General features: G+C 38.2%; 1 protein-coding gene across 1 annotated transcript; it reads left to right on the top strand.

The window, feature by feature from the left end:
• The first annotated feature begins 2,401 nt into the window (after positions 1-2,401).
• Positions 2,402-5,510, top strand: LOC121420022 (zinc finger protein 600-like). The gene is made up of 2 exons (XM_041614545.1): positions 2,402-2,659; positions 3,314-5,510. The coding sequence occupies exon 2, from the start codon at positions 3,334-3,336 to the stop codon at positions 4,987-4,989; it is 1,656 nt and encodes a 551-aa protein (XP_041470479.1). The 5' UTR covers positions 2,402-2,659; positions 3,314-3,333; the 3' UTR covers positions 4,990-5,510.
• Positions 5,511-14,700: the final 9,190 nt, after the last annotated feature.

The raw sequence follows: 14,700 nt of genomic DNA, 5'->3' as shown, positions 1-14,700 counted from the left end.
AATGACCTTCCTCTGATCATGCGCAGAATCTTCTGATCATGGAACTACGAACTTGCTTTAATATTATCAAGGCTTCAAGGTCATTGACAGCCATTTTTTTTTTGGGGGGGGGGATTTAGTGCCTCACTTGCCTCGGAGATTTGTTGTGCGCTCCCCCCCCCCATTTTGGCTGCAATTTACATGTGGAAATATATAGGATGGGGGGGGGGACCTAATGCTACGCACTTTATTTACAAACAATTATAAAGACTTAATCCCAATTTTGATATTTGAACAAATTGTCTTTCTCTAATTATCTCAATATTTGTCTCAAAATCATGCTCTGATGGAAATAAAATTCAGGAATATCTTAAGGATCGTACGTATACAACTTGCTGTGTTCTATTGCATGAGCTTCCCTATGAAGAAGTATATTTTGGTCATTTTTAATGCTAAAACCTAGTTAACGTAAGCCAATCACCGAAAAAATTATAAAGTGAAGTTATCGACTGAACCTCTCTAAAATATCATCATTTTTTAAGGTCACCTATTATCTAAAACCCTTGTTTTTTAATTACATGATTGGAACCGGTATTCCGGCTTTATTCTGGTATATGCATGTTCATGGTGAAACCAGTATTCCATTTTTTGGGGTTCAAAGGGTTAAAGAATGCTAAACATGTCTCAATTAAAAAAAAGTGAGGGAGACACACCCGTCATCGAGCAGACAAATTTACGTCGTGCAATTGGGAGTCTTTTTTTTTCATTTTCAAATGTTGGCACTTGGCAGGCCTGTCATTGGTCTACCAGTATGCATTTGAACCTGCCATTTTCTGATGCAATTTGCTTCTCACAGCTGACCAATAAAATCAAGAAATACATAATCTAGGGCACTTTTAAATTCCCTTGACAAGTATTACCTATTAAAGAACTGAATTTCATTAAAGGGGAATGAAACCTTTGGAACATATAGGCTTGTGTAGAAACAGAAAAATCAAAAAATAAGAATAAAGAAAGTTTGAGAAAAATCGGACAAATAATGAGAAAGTTATGAGCATTTGAATATTGCAATCACTAATGCTATGGAGATCCTCCCATTGGCAATGCGACAAGGATGTGTGATGTCACTGATGAACAACTTTCCCTTTGGTTGACTATAAAATACACTCAAAATGTCTCTTTTTGCTTTTTCTTATGATGATACAAACTCTTTATCCATGATGTATTCTTAAAAAAATATGTATTACATGCCCTCATGTAGAAAGAACACATGATCTATGGATAGATGTGATAAAAGAGGCAATTCAAGTGAAATATATAGGGGAAGGCGGGGTAAGTTGTGACAGTTTTTGCATTTTGCATGTTAGAATTGATATGATTAATAATCTTGTCGAAATAAGTACCTTGCCTTGAAATTTAATTCTTCTGAAATATATGCCACCTATATATAACTTTCTATCCCCACACTGAAAGTCGTCGTGACCTTTGAAAAAAACGATGTCAAATGGCTCAACTTGCCCCATATATGGGGTAAGTTTGAGCCACCTTCTGGGGTAAGTTGAGCCACAAAAACTATGTACAAAATGTATGGGGGAGAACCAGCATGTCAATTTTTTGTTAAAAGTCTTTTCACTTGCTAATTCTCTATAAATACTAACATCCTGTAAAAGGAAAAGAGCAGTCATGTAAATTTGCTCCTTTCAGCCTGCATTTCAATCGATTTTTATGGTTTGTTTGTTTTTTAAGATACATTACCATAGGAATTACCATGGCTCAACTTGCCCAATGCTGTTTGGCTCAACTTACCCCAGTCCGAACTTAGTGCGATAATTTTGTATCCACACATTTATTATGCATCCATCATATAAAAGACTATGACAAGAATGAAGATCCATACCTGGACTAATAATGTTGTTATGTCTTTATTTCATTTAAAGATGTGTGTGTGTTTATAAAGCACTTATCCATTTCACACTCTTTTTTTACTTTTTTGGCTGAAATTCATATTTTTCCCTCTAAAAAACTACTTTTTGTTTCAAAGTTGGAAACAATGTGGTGGGGTTAGGGGTTATGCTATGGGTCATCAATACATGACACCACCACAATGTCTGACTCATTCATTATTGGCCTGGGGCTGGTGGCTCAACTTGCCCCTATGCTCAACTTACCCCGCCTTCCCCTACTAAAGTATATGGGGAGAGTTGTTCGCAAGTGACATCACACATCTTTGTCGCATTGCCAATTTGCTATCTCCATAGCTATAGTGATCGCAATATTCAAATGCTCATAACTTTCTCATTATTTGTCCGATTTTCCTCAAACTTTTGTTGATCTGTTTCTTTGATTTTTCTGTTTTCACACAAGCTATCTTGTTCCAATGGTTTCATTCTCCTTTAAAGTTTGAACCTTTTTTCCCCTTGATTTCAGCTTTGCCTTCGGGGAGTTGTATGGTACTACCTTGACGGCAGGAACGTCAGCCATAACAACTGGTTATCCTACATCAGTCCAGCAAGAACCAAAGCTGAGCAGAACCTAGAGGCCTTCCAGCATTACGGAGATATCTATTACAGAGCGATAGGTAACATCCAACCTGGTACAGAACTCAAAGTCTTCTATTCAGATGAATACAAGGAGAAGATAGGTTGCAAAATAAAACTGGACGATCTGAAGTACCAAAGAGGTAGGAAAATGAAGATACCTAAAATATGGAGCATTTTTGTCCATAGCCATGTATTTATATCCTCTTTTGTAAAGTGCTTGTCACCATAATGATGTATTTGGTCCTTTTTCATTATAATATCAGTATAATACCATTAATGATATTAATAGTAATCCATATTTTATTGTTCGAAATAGAAATCCTCTGAAAATTCATTTTTCCCAATTGATCATGGGCCCAGCTGCCACGGTGCAGCGCCAGATTGACATTGTTCTATCTCTTGAATCATTTGAATGCCTAACATTGTAGCAGCAACTCCCCCATCTTTTAATGTCTTTTGGTCTGACGCAGCCAGGGCTGGAACTCCTGACTTCCGGATTGATGCTCTACTAACTGAGCCAAGACACCGGTTGATTTCTACTTGAAATAAGATTATGACCAACCTATTACTTACCAACAGCAGTCACTTCTGGGGAGTATTTCATCAACATTTGTCATCGTCAGGGTTTAAAGTACTTTGAGTATTTGTCGATTTTTAGATTGATCATTCGTTATCAGAAAAGGTTAAGTATACCCCTCAGGTTTTTTTATCAATGGAAATGTCCTACTTTCAACATTGTGAAATCATCCCTTTAATTGCTTCATTATTGTGTCATCCCCTGTCTTCCTTTCCAGGTACCGATGACTTCCAGTGCATGGAATGCAATGCCAGGTGCAAGACCTCAAAGTTGATGTTGAGACACATGAAGTTCAATCATGAGCAGCAAGAACAGGCTACCAATCAACAAGAAACCTCTGGTAGACAGTCAGCATGGGGCGCCGCTTCTGCTTCGGATCAACTCCTTCACTTTGCCAGGGAGGCCTTGTCCAAAAACAATGCTGCCCAGACAACCTGTGAGAGCGCTGCATCCGAGAAGGATGTGGTCAGGGAAAATAGGTCCATGCTGAAGGATAGATTACTAAGTGGAGGCCATCTCAAACAGAGCATTACGCATTCTTCAAGATGTGGCAGAGAGGCTGAGGCAAGGAAACATTCTATGATTTACAGCAGCAAGGACGCATCGATGGTCGATAAAGATGCTATGTCGTCAGGACCAGTCGCTTCTGTAGGACTGAATTTAGAGTGTCCAACCTGCGGTAAGAGCTTCCAGAATGAAGGTATGCTGGCTTCCCATGAGTTGTTCCACCGAACAACCATCAAAGAGTTCATTTGCGATGTATGCAGCAAGGTTTCCAAGACATTCCAAGAGCACGTCAGACATCGGAACACCCACGCAGAGCATCTGAATCACTGTTTCCTGTGTGACAGCAAGTACCGTTATGTGTCCAGTTTGTACCGGCATTTAAGGAATGCACACCATATTAAAAAGCTACGGGAGAAATACTTCTGTCGGCTGTGCAAGGAGACATTGCCTAACCAAACAATCATGATTGCACACCGGACTGAGTGTGCACCAAGGAAACGATGTGTTGATAAGGAAGAGTATCAGTGGAGACGGGAAGAAGCTGAAGCAGAGAGGAGATCAGAGGCTATGAAAAGCCGTAGACAAGCAACTCAAGGTTCTACTAATTATTATGCCAAGGAAGTTGCCACTGATGAAGAAGAATCTGATGATCACGAGCCTCATTCAGGGGAAGATAATGGAAGTTGGATGGGCGAGGTGGAAGAGCAGAGATCTGAGGAAGGAATGGACTTGAGCAGTGTGGACAGTACTTCAAGCATCAAAGACACTGATGTTGCTGATTTACAGCTTAGACATCATCAAGAAGACTCTGATAAACTTGGCAAGATGATTGATTTTTATGACAGACCACGTCCTTTTCATTGCAAATATGATTCTTGCCCTAGGAGCTACACCACCCACCAAGATCTCTACAGTCACATCCGCAATGTCCACAGACCTCAAACCAAGAAGAAATTGGATGGCAACCAATGCCCTAGGACTTTCGCATCTCAGAAAGGATTCAACAACCACAAAGTGGATCACACAGGCACCAAACCCTTCAAATGCAAGCCATGTTCCAAGTGGTTCCACACCGCGGAGCGCCTCTACAGGCACAATCACAGAATACACAAGAATCGCACCAAGACGCACGAGTGCGAGGTCTGCGGCAAGAAGTTCCTGGAGGAATTCGCGTTGAAGAAGCACGAGCAGCGTCATCGAGGGGAGAGAAACTTTGCGTGTGATATTTGCGAAAGTACCTTCACCTCCAAGCACTGTCTCCAGACCCATATGGTGAAACACACAGGAGAGAAACCTTTCTCATTGAACCTCTCCCTAGTTCGTCATGCTGCTACACATGATTCTCTGGACGGAGCAAGCAATATTGTTGACAGAAGCTTCATGTGAAAATGACCAAACACATCTCAAGAAGGAGGCAAAAAATATATATTTCTTCTTATTTTCGGGGACTACTTCTCACAACCAAATGCCTTAATCTGTAGTGAAAGGGGAAGTTTGGCAGCTTTTGATTTTCCTTGGCTCTCTTGAACATTTCAGGGTTGAATGGATTGCCTCAAGCCCCCAAGCACCCATGATTTTCCCTGGTGAGAAGTCTCAACTTGCCTGGATTCTTATCTCAAAAATCATCTACATTTTCAATGTTTTGGGGGTCTTCAGTTATTGCAAAGTTATGAAAATCACTGATATGATGATGGAGGAAATGTGAATTTCTGCCATGAGATTAAAAAAAATTCAAGAGAATAAGGAAATACAAGGCAAAAGCATTTTTGTGTCTCGCCCACTTATGAAAAATAACCAGAAATATTGTGATTTACGAGGGCATGCAAGGGAATAATATTGAAACTTCATTGTGAAATGACTGGGATGGAATAACACTTGTCATAAGAGCCTTGCACGTAAACTTTAAGGTTGACTTGAAAATCACCTTTGACCTTACCATGTGACCTCCGACTGTAGCATAACATGCGGGTCCCCCAAATCCATCTACCATCCAAGTTTGGTTGAAAAGTGACTTACAGTTGCGGAGTTAGGTGTCATTAGAGAGTCTTGCATGTAAACTTTACGTTGACAAGAAAATGACATTTTGACCTAAACATGTGACCTCTGACTACAGCATAACATGCAGGTCCCCCAACTCCATCTACCGTTCAAGTTTGGTTGAAAAGCGACTTAAGTTTGCGAGATTAGGTGTCCTGCATGTAACCTTTAAGGTTGACCAGAAAATGACCTTTGACCTTACCTTGTGACCTCTGACTGCAGCATAACATGCAGGTCCCCTAAGTACATCTTCCATCCAAGTTTGGTTGAAAAGCGACTTACGGTTGCGGAGTTAGGTGTCATAAGAGAGTCTTGCATGTAAACTTTAACGTTGACCTAAAAATGACCTTTGACCTTATCATATGACCTCCGACTGCAGCATAATATGCAGGTCCCCCAAGTCCATCTACCGTCCAAGTTTGGTTGAAAAGCGACTTACGGTTGCAGTGTTAGGTGTCCTGCATGTAAACTTTAACGTTGACCTGAAAATGACCTTCGCCCTAACCATGTGACCTCTGACTGCAGCAAGACGTGCAGGTCCCCCAAGTCCATCTTCCATCCAAGTTTGATTGAAAAGCGACATGCGGTTGCGGAGTTAGGTGTCATAAGAGAGTCTTGCATGTAAACTTTAACGTTGACCTGAAAATGACCTTTGACCTTACCATATGACCTCAGACTGCAGCATAACATGCAGGTCCCCAAGTCCATCTACCATCCAAGTTTGGTTGAAAAGCGAATTACGGTTGTGGAGTTATGTGTCATTAGATTTGTGACGGACGGATGACATTTGGATCCCTAAGTCTCGCCTTCACCTCTGGTGGGCGAGACAAAAAGCAACTGTTACCTTGCAATTGGGCCATAAACAGTTTGAGAAGAAAAATATTTTTGTGCATGGACTTGTGAATCACACAAAACGGTATGGTTCTTTAATTATTGCTGTACTATGCTTGAGTGATAAAATATTTTATAGATATTGACAGTTCTTGATTATGTACACAATCCACTTATTTTTTTGCAAAGAATCGCACTTCATGATATAAAGAACGTCGTACTGGTTCCAGAAGACATGCTGTCATAAACAACGTGCATGGAAAAACAAAGGTATATATAAAGTGAAAAAAGCATAATGCTTTTTATTTTTCAATATCAGCAAATCCTGAATGCTTCCTTTAATATGTACACTGTTCTTCCACTCTGTAATTCGGAAATTTTGACAGATAAAGTGTAATTTTGTTTCAAGACATATTTTCTTTGAATACTTGTGCAGTTTTGCAACATTTATACTTAAATGGATGCTCCGGGCTGAAAATATTTACATCTAAATAAATAGAGTAAAATTCACAGAGCCAAATGCTGACAGTTTCATCACAATCTGAAAACAAATAGCGAAGTTATTGAATTTCAAGGATATGCAATATTTTGTGAAAACAGTTACATGCACATCGTCATTAATTTTTATTATGTGGGCTGATGATGTCACATCCCCACCTACCCTTTTTCTTAATGTTATTACATGAAATCTTAATTGCTTCATTATTTCATACATGTGTGAATGATATGTCTCCCTTATAATGAAATAAGCTGCAGCAATGAATATCTTAGGCATCTACATGTAATCAATTTTCAATCCAATGTTTTTAGTTTTCGAATGAAAAAAATTGAATAAACCCAATATCATATAATGAAATACAGAAGAACATGTGGGGATATGACATCATCAATTTGCTCTTTGAATATGCATGAAGACGAGCCTAGCATTTTTTCACCGGAATATTGCAAAACTTTGAAATGTCATAACTTTATTCCTTGTCCGATTTGGATCAAACTTTCAGTGTTTTGTTTGTTTGATTTTTCTTTATCTGTTCAAATAATTTTTTCCTCAGCCTGGATTATCCCGTCAATTTGAGACATACGGGTACATTATCATATGACTCTGTTTTTTAGAGAGGGAGTTAGACCCTAACCCTAGATAGTGCACCATTAGGTGGTTTCAGACCGCCTCGAAGTTTGTCAGTTCCAGGTATTCTCTGATCGGGAAATTTACCCCGAACAGAAAATACCAGGTATTTTGGTAATGTGAAAGCAAACTACGCGTAATTTCCCCCAAAGAAAATACCCGCTCAATAGTAGGTACTTGGCGAAATTGCGAGAACTTTCGCGGGGATTTTTCCAAGGTCGCAGGTATTTTGGCGATGTGAAAGCAATTTACGGGAACTTTTAGCCCAGCGTGTCGTTGGGCGCGGCGGCGTGGGTGGCTGCTGGGCTAGTGATTTTGAATCTCGCGCCTTGCCTGCTTATGAGACCATACTGCGCATGCTCGTAACTTCGGGAACTTATCCCGAAGGGTATGTTTCAGGGCGGTGTGAATGCAGGAATAATAATGGGTATTTTTTAGCCTAAAAAAGTTTTCGTAATTTAACGGGGATTCTTATGATCGAGGCGGTTTGAAACCACCTATAGAAGTGGAAACTAGATAATCGCCACCATAAATGCTAATGTCTCCCAACCATTTGGTCTAATTACGATCTAGCCTATTTATTGTTCTGTCTCGTTTTTGTCTCACCTGCGAAGCAGAGTGAGACTATAGGCGCCGCTTTTCCGACGGCGGCGGCGTCAACATCAAATCTTAACCTGAGGTTAAGTTTTTGAAATGACATCATAACTTAGAAAGTATATGGACCTAGTTCATGAAACTTGGCCATTAGGTTAATCAAGTATTACTGAACATCCTATTAAAGTTTCATGTCACATGACCAAGGTCAAAGGTCATTTAGGGTCAATGAACTTAGACCATGTTGGAGGAATCAACATTGAAATCTTAACCTGAGGTTAAGTTTTTGAAATGTCATCATAACTTAGAAAATATATGGACCTAGTTCATGAAACTTGGACTTAAGGTTAATCAAGTATCACTGAATATCCTGCATGAGTTTCACGTCACATGACCAAGGTCAAAGGTCATTTAGGGTCAATGAACTTTGGCCGAATTGGGGATATCTGTTGAATTCCCATCATAACTTTGAAAGTTTATGGATCTGATTCATGAAACTTGGACATAATAGTAATCAAGCATCACTGAATATTTTGTGCAAGTTTCAGGTCTCTTGATTAAGGTCAAAGGTCATTTAGGGTCAATGAACTTTGGCCAAATCGGGGGTATCTGTTGAATTACCATCATAACTTTGAAAGTTTATTAGTCTAGTTCATTAAACTTGGACATATGAGTAATCAAATATCACTGAACATCCTGTGCGCGTGTCAGGTCACATGACCAAGGTCAAAGGTCAATGAACTTTGGCCGAAGTGGGTGTATCAGTTGAATTACCATCAAAACTTTGAAAGTTTATGGATCTGATTCATGAAACTTGTACATAAGAGTAATCAAGCATCACTGAACATCCTGTTCGAGTTTCAGGTCACATGATCAAGGTCATGTAAGGTCAATGAACTTTGGCCATGTTGGGGTTTTTTGTTGAATAACCATCATCTCTCTGTAAGTTTATTGGTCTAGTTCATAAAAAGTGGACATAAGAAAAACCATGTATCACTGAACATCTTGTGCGAGTTAGAGTAGTATTCAAAGTCAGCACTGCTGCTATATTGAACCGCGTGATGCAGGTGAGACGGCCAGAGGCATTCCACTTGTTAGTTTAATAGGCTAGACCCATTTGGTCTAATATTACATCTTTGTCTGACCACCTAATCTTCATGATTAACTGAATTGTTTATGATATAAATAACAAAATATAGGATTTGTATATTACCCCGGCTAAGCTAGTCTACCGATTCTGGTCCACACAGCTTTTTGAGGAATTACTTTCTGCCGGTACCCATTTACCTCACCACAGTGTGGGTAATTATCATGCCGAAGGAAAACACGGCATGGCTAGGATTCTAACCCACGACCCTTTGTTTGAAAGGCGAAAGTCAGAACCACTAGACCACTACGTGCCCACATATAACTTGAACATATCAATGTAAACTTCTGAAAATCTGCCAAGGAGTAACATAGTAATGATAGCAGAGGCGTCGATCCTGGGGGGGCAGGGGGGGCGATCGCCCCACCAATGAAAATATTGGGGGGGCAAACATATCATTTTGCCCCCCAATAATTCCGGATATGGCAAAAAAAAAACAAGATTGTAAGGTTCAGCAAGCGGCGAGAATGAGATACACAACTCGTTCTTTATTTAAAATCGTGCTCAAAATGCCCGCTTTTCTGATTGGAATATAAAAATTTTCAGCTCGCGCTTCGCGCTCGCATCATTTCTGTAGCAAAAACCCAGTTCTCATGATTATTATAGGTGAATGCAAATGTCCCGTTTTCACTTTAAAGCCTCAATAGAACCCCGGCTTCGATTTGCATTCATCTTTTCTTGGATATATATCTTGTTCTTTATCAAAAACGTCCATTAAACTGTCATTCTTTTCAAATCGAAAAATCAAAATTCTCTGCTCGCGCTTCGCGCTCGCATCTATTCTTCTTTTAGATACCAATCTTAATCATTGGTACCAAAAATGCTTAGAATATCAAGCTTTCAGGTCAGAATATAAAGAAATTTTAGCTCACTCTCGGCACTCGTACTACCTGTGTAGTGAGATATGTATCCTCCTCATGAGTTACTACAAACAGTTCTAAACAGGCACGCTTTCCCTGCCAGTATACTAAAAAAAAATCAGCTCGCGCTTCGCGCTCGCATTAATTTGTTGGTGAGATACGTGTCTGTGTCTCATGAGTCATATATATCTATATATATATATATATGTGTGTGTGTGTGTGTGTGTGTGTGTGTGCGTGTGTATATGTGGGTGTCTTGTTACTCTTGTACGATCCAGCGCCTTTGGAACGTTAATGATTTTGCCCCCCCAATCTGAAAAATGGATCGACGCCCCTGAATGATAGTTAAATATGTATCCTTTATTACTTATTCAGTGTGCTACATAATATTTAAGAAGCACTTGCCCAGATGGGCAAGTAATTTTTTGAACAATTTAAATATACTTGCCCGAAAATTGATTTCACTTGCCCGAAAAAAAACTTTTACCTCTTCCAAAGTAAGTATTGTGGTCTCATAAACCATTGACCTTTTTCTCTCTTTTGACCTGATCTTGACCCTAATTTTGGTCATTCTACTGTGAGAATTTTGCTTGCCCAATTTGGCAAGTAGTTTTGGTCTTTACTTCAAAACACTTGCCCGACCAAACTTTTACTTGCCCCGGGCAAGTGCTTATGTAGCACCCTGCTATAACATGTATATGTGGATGACTCCATTGAAGTCATCATTGTCAGGTAGGATCCTTATTTATGAAGGGGGTGGGAGCATGTCTGCGCACCTTGGAATTTAACTTAGATAAAGCATGAATTTCTTTAACATTCCACAAAATACACAGTTGATAAACTGGTCCATGCATTTACAATTCTTTAGAGTAATTGTGCAAAAATTTCATTTAAAAAAATAGAGAAATATGTCATTTCTTCTTGCAACCTTTGTGTTATAAAGCTCTGGTAAAATATTATTTTCAAAAGGTTGTTCAATGATCTTGTATAGATTCATTTATATTTTAGTTTTTCAAGTCCAAAGAATGTATTCTGAAAAAAAAGTTATGTATTTTTATTTTATCAATATAAGAACTTTAATACATCTAGTCTTCTTTCTCTCTTTCCAACATTCTTGCCGTTTTGCCATTGGCGATTGAGCATGTTTTTAATATTTTTTTTTAATTTCTTTTACCGGGTATCTATTCTTGGCTTTACAGTCACCTCATGTGAATTATTGCAACTCTCCACTGAAACACATCTGTTTGTGTTATCAATTTCTTTCTTTTCATTGTGTTAAGTTATTCCATATTTATTTGTTCCTCATTCCAAGCTAATTTTGCATTAGACTGTCCCAGTATTGTAAAGTGCTTTGAAATCTTTGGTAGTACTTATGAAGTGTGCCCCCCTCCCCCTCGGTCCTCCTTTTCCCTCTTCTTTTCTATATATTCATTAGTATCATTATCGTCATCATCGTCATCATCATTGTCTTAATCATTGTCTTCATTGTTAGCATCGTCATCAGGATCATGATCATTACCGTCATCTTCATCGTCATCATTACCATCATCATCATCATCATTACCATCATAATGACCATCATCATTAACATCGGCATCATTAACATTATCATTAGCAACTTCATCATCAACAATCATCATCATAACCATCATCATAACCATCATCAAAATCATCATTGAAAAGCTCCTCATTGTCATCATCTGTTATACCGGGTGTAAGTTTTTGATTATTGAATTATTTTGGTGCTAGAAATCGTAATGTGTAAATATTAGTCTTCCTTCTCAAACCAGCATTTATGTCAACTTCCTTTGATGTGTGCTGCCCTCGTTTGACAAGTATTGGAAAGTACCACGTAGAGACTTGAAACCTATTTGCTTTCAATTTGTAAAAAATTTGAATATCAATTACAATCCCCAAAGAGATATCATTCTCAAATAACTTGGATGACATGTAATAAATTCATTTTACTATTCTTATATACACGGTAGTTTTAGTCTTCTATTAGGCCTATATCACTGTAATATTTGGATGAGCTCCAAGTTGTGTTAAAGGTCATTTTAAGTTGAGGTTAATGTTATTTATATGCCTTGTGACAGAGTGAGACTATAAGCACTACTTTTCACAACCAACATAGTATTTTATCATTATATGAATGGTGTTTTTTATGAATAATTATCTTATAGTCGTTTTCAAAGTCAGCACTGCTTCTGTATTTAATCGGGCAATGCAGGTGAGACTGGCAGAGGCATTCCATTTGTTTAATTCTTGAATACATGTCGAATTCCTGCTCCAATTATTTTGACGGAATTTATTTGTATGAAGTTTCACATGATACCAAAGTCGAAACATTTCAAAATGTCCCCCCCCCTTCAATATTTCATTTAAATTGTAGATCTTTGTTGAAAGTATAAGCCTACACAATATGTAAGTTTTACTCTAATCTTTACATCATTTCACTATCATAGTATAGCAAATATCAAACTCAATCACATATTTTTGTCAACAACAAACAAAACCTTTACTGTATTTTCATCTCAGAATATGTTACTGTATTGTGAAACCCTTCCAGATTCATTAAACTAATGTAACATGTATATGGTATATATATATATATATATATATATATATATATATATATATATATATATATATATATATATATATATATATATATATATATATATATATATATATATATATATATTTATTTATATATAATCATGGCCAACCAAATGAAATTTTCCCTCAGATTGAAAATGTTCAGGGATTATACAAAGTTCTTTATAAGGAAGACTGTTTCCTTCATTCGACACATCTCATGTTTGTTAAGGAAACTAAAAATGTTAATGCAAGTGTAAATGTAAATGTATTTGTACATTAGGTAAATGTATTTGTACATTAGGTAAATGTATTTGTAGATGTAAAATACAGAAATTTAATTTGTGCACGTAAATGTAAAAGGGTGCACGTAAATGCAAAAAAGCACATGTAAATGTACCAAGGACATTGAAATATGTGTACATATAGGCCAACAGTAAATTGCATTCTGTTGTACAGTATTTTGTAGGAAAATCTTGCAGTTTTTAGAAAACATTGCAACTCTTGTATTGATTATGTAATAAATCTATACTCGTTTAAAATGCAATTCTTAGAGGTCTACGGTCAAGTTTGTTATCGCAAGTGCTTGCAAGACATGGCTTCAGCTTCTGATACAAATAAGATTAACAAATCATTATTTACAATTGGTTGTCAGGATTTGTACATGCCTTGATTAAAAAGGGTTTTTGGTTACATGTAATTGTAGATTTGATCTTTTTTTGATGTTACACAGTCCATAATGATAATGATGACTAATGAAAGAACTTTGGGGGTGCATGAAAAGGAAAGAGATGTTCGAGGAAACCAAAATCTTCAGCTTCTGGTATAGAAATCAAATCATTGGCCCGAATTCACAAAGGTGGATTAAAGTTATACCCGGGGTATAAAACGCGTCATTTGACATCATTTTAATCCATGAACTAAAGTTAGCACCGGGGTATAACTCAGAAGTGGATTAAATTTAATGCGGTGCTAAAGTTAGTCCATGGAATAGTTAGTCCACTGTTTGTGAATAGCGCAGTGGACTAACTTTATACCCCGGTATTAGTTAACCTTTGGCTACGTTTAACCCCGGTATAGCTTCAGTCCACCTTTGTGAATTCGGGCTATTATTTACAATTGGTTGCAAGGTTTTGAAATGGATTTGAGTATTTTGTAGATTTGATCTTTTTCCATTTTTTATGTAATTTTGACCATAATGATGACGGTGATTAATGAAAGAGGGAAATGAATGAAAGAACTGGGGGAAGTGAAAAGGAAATAGTGGGTGTAGGACTTTCGGGAATAAAACTATTTATAGAGGGATAGGGTTGGGAGTTGGACTACACAGAGAATGGATGTCTGTGTGTGTGGGTGGGGGGATTGTGTGTATAAATTTGGGGGTGTGTGTTTGTGATGGTGAGGGTGTGTGTGGGGGGAATTGTGTGTATAAGTGTGAGGGTGTGTGTCGGGGGAATTGTGTGTATAAAGTGTGGGAGGGTGTGTGTGGGGGATTGTGTGTATGAGTGTGGGTGTGTGTGTTTGTGAGGGTGTGTGGGGGGATTGTGTGTATAAGTGTGGGAGGGTGTGTGTGGGGGGATTGTGTGTATGAGTGTGGGGGTGTGTGTTTGTGAGGGTGTGTGGGGAGGATTGTGTGTATAAGTGTGGGAGGGTGTGTTTGTGAGGGAGTGTGTGTGTGTGTGAGGCATACGGGGGCACGTTTCCAAGTTGTGGTCCTAATGACCTACTGAGCCCCACATTTTGATAAGTTGTTTGCTTTAAGTGATTTTCAGTAATAAATTTCTGATAGGCAAAATAAATGGGGCAGGGGCGGGGCCTATCAATCAATAAGAGTAGGGTGCAGATAGTTTTGGGTTGTGACGTTATTAGGTCCATGTTATGTCTTTCCCCTAGGTTCAGCTTGA

Source organism: Lytechinus variegatus, chromosome 8 (genome assembly GCF_018143015.1).
Source record: "Lytechinus variegatus isolate NC3 chromosome 8, Lvar_3.0, whole genome shotgun sequence".
In the NCBI taxonomy this organism is placed as follows: Eukaryota; Metazoa; Echinodermata; class Echinoidea; order Temnopleuroida; family Toxopneustidae; genus Lytechinus; species Lytechinus variegatus.
This window is presented reverse-complemented; position numbering and strand designations above follow the sequence as displayed.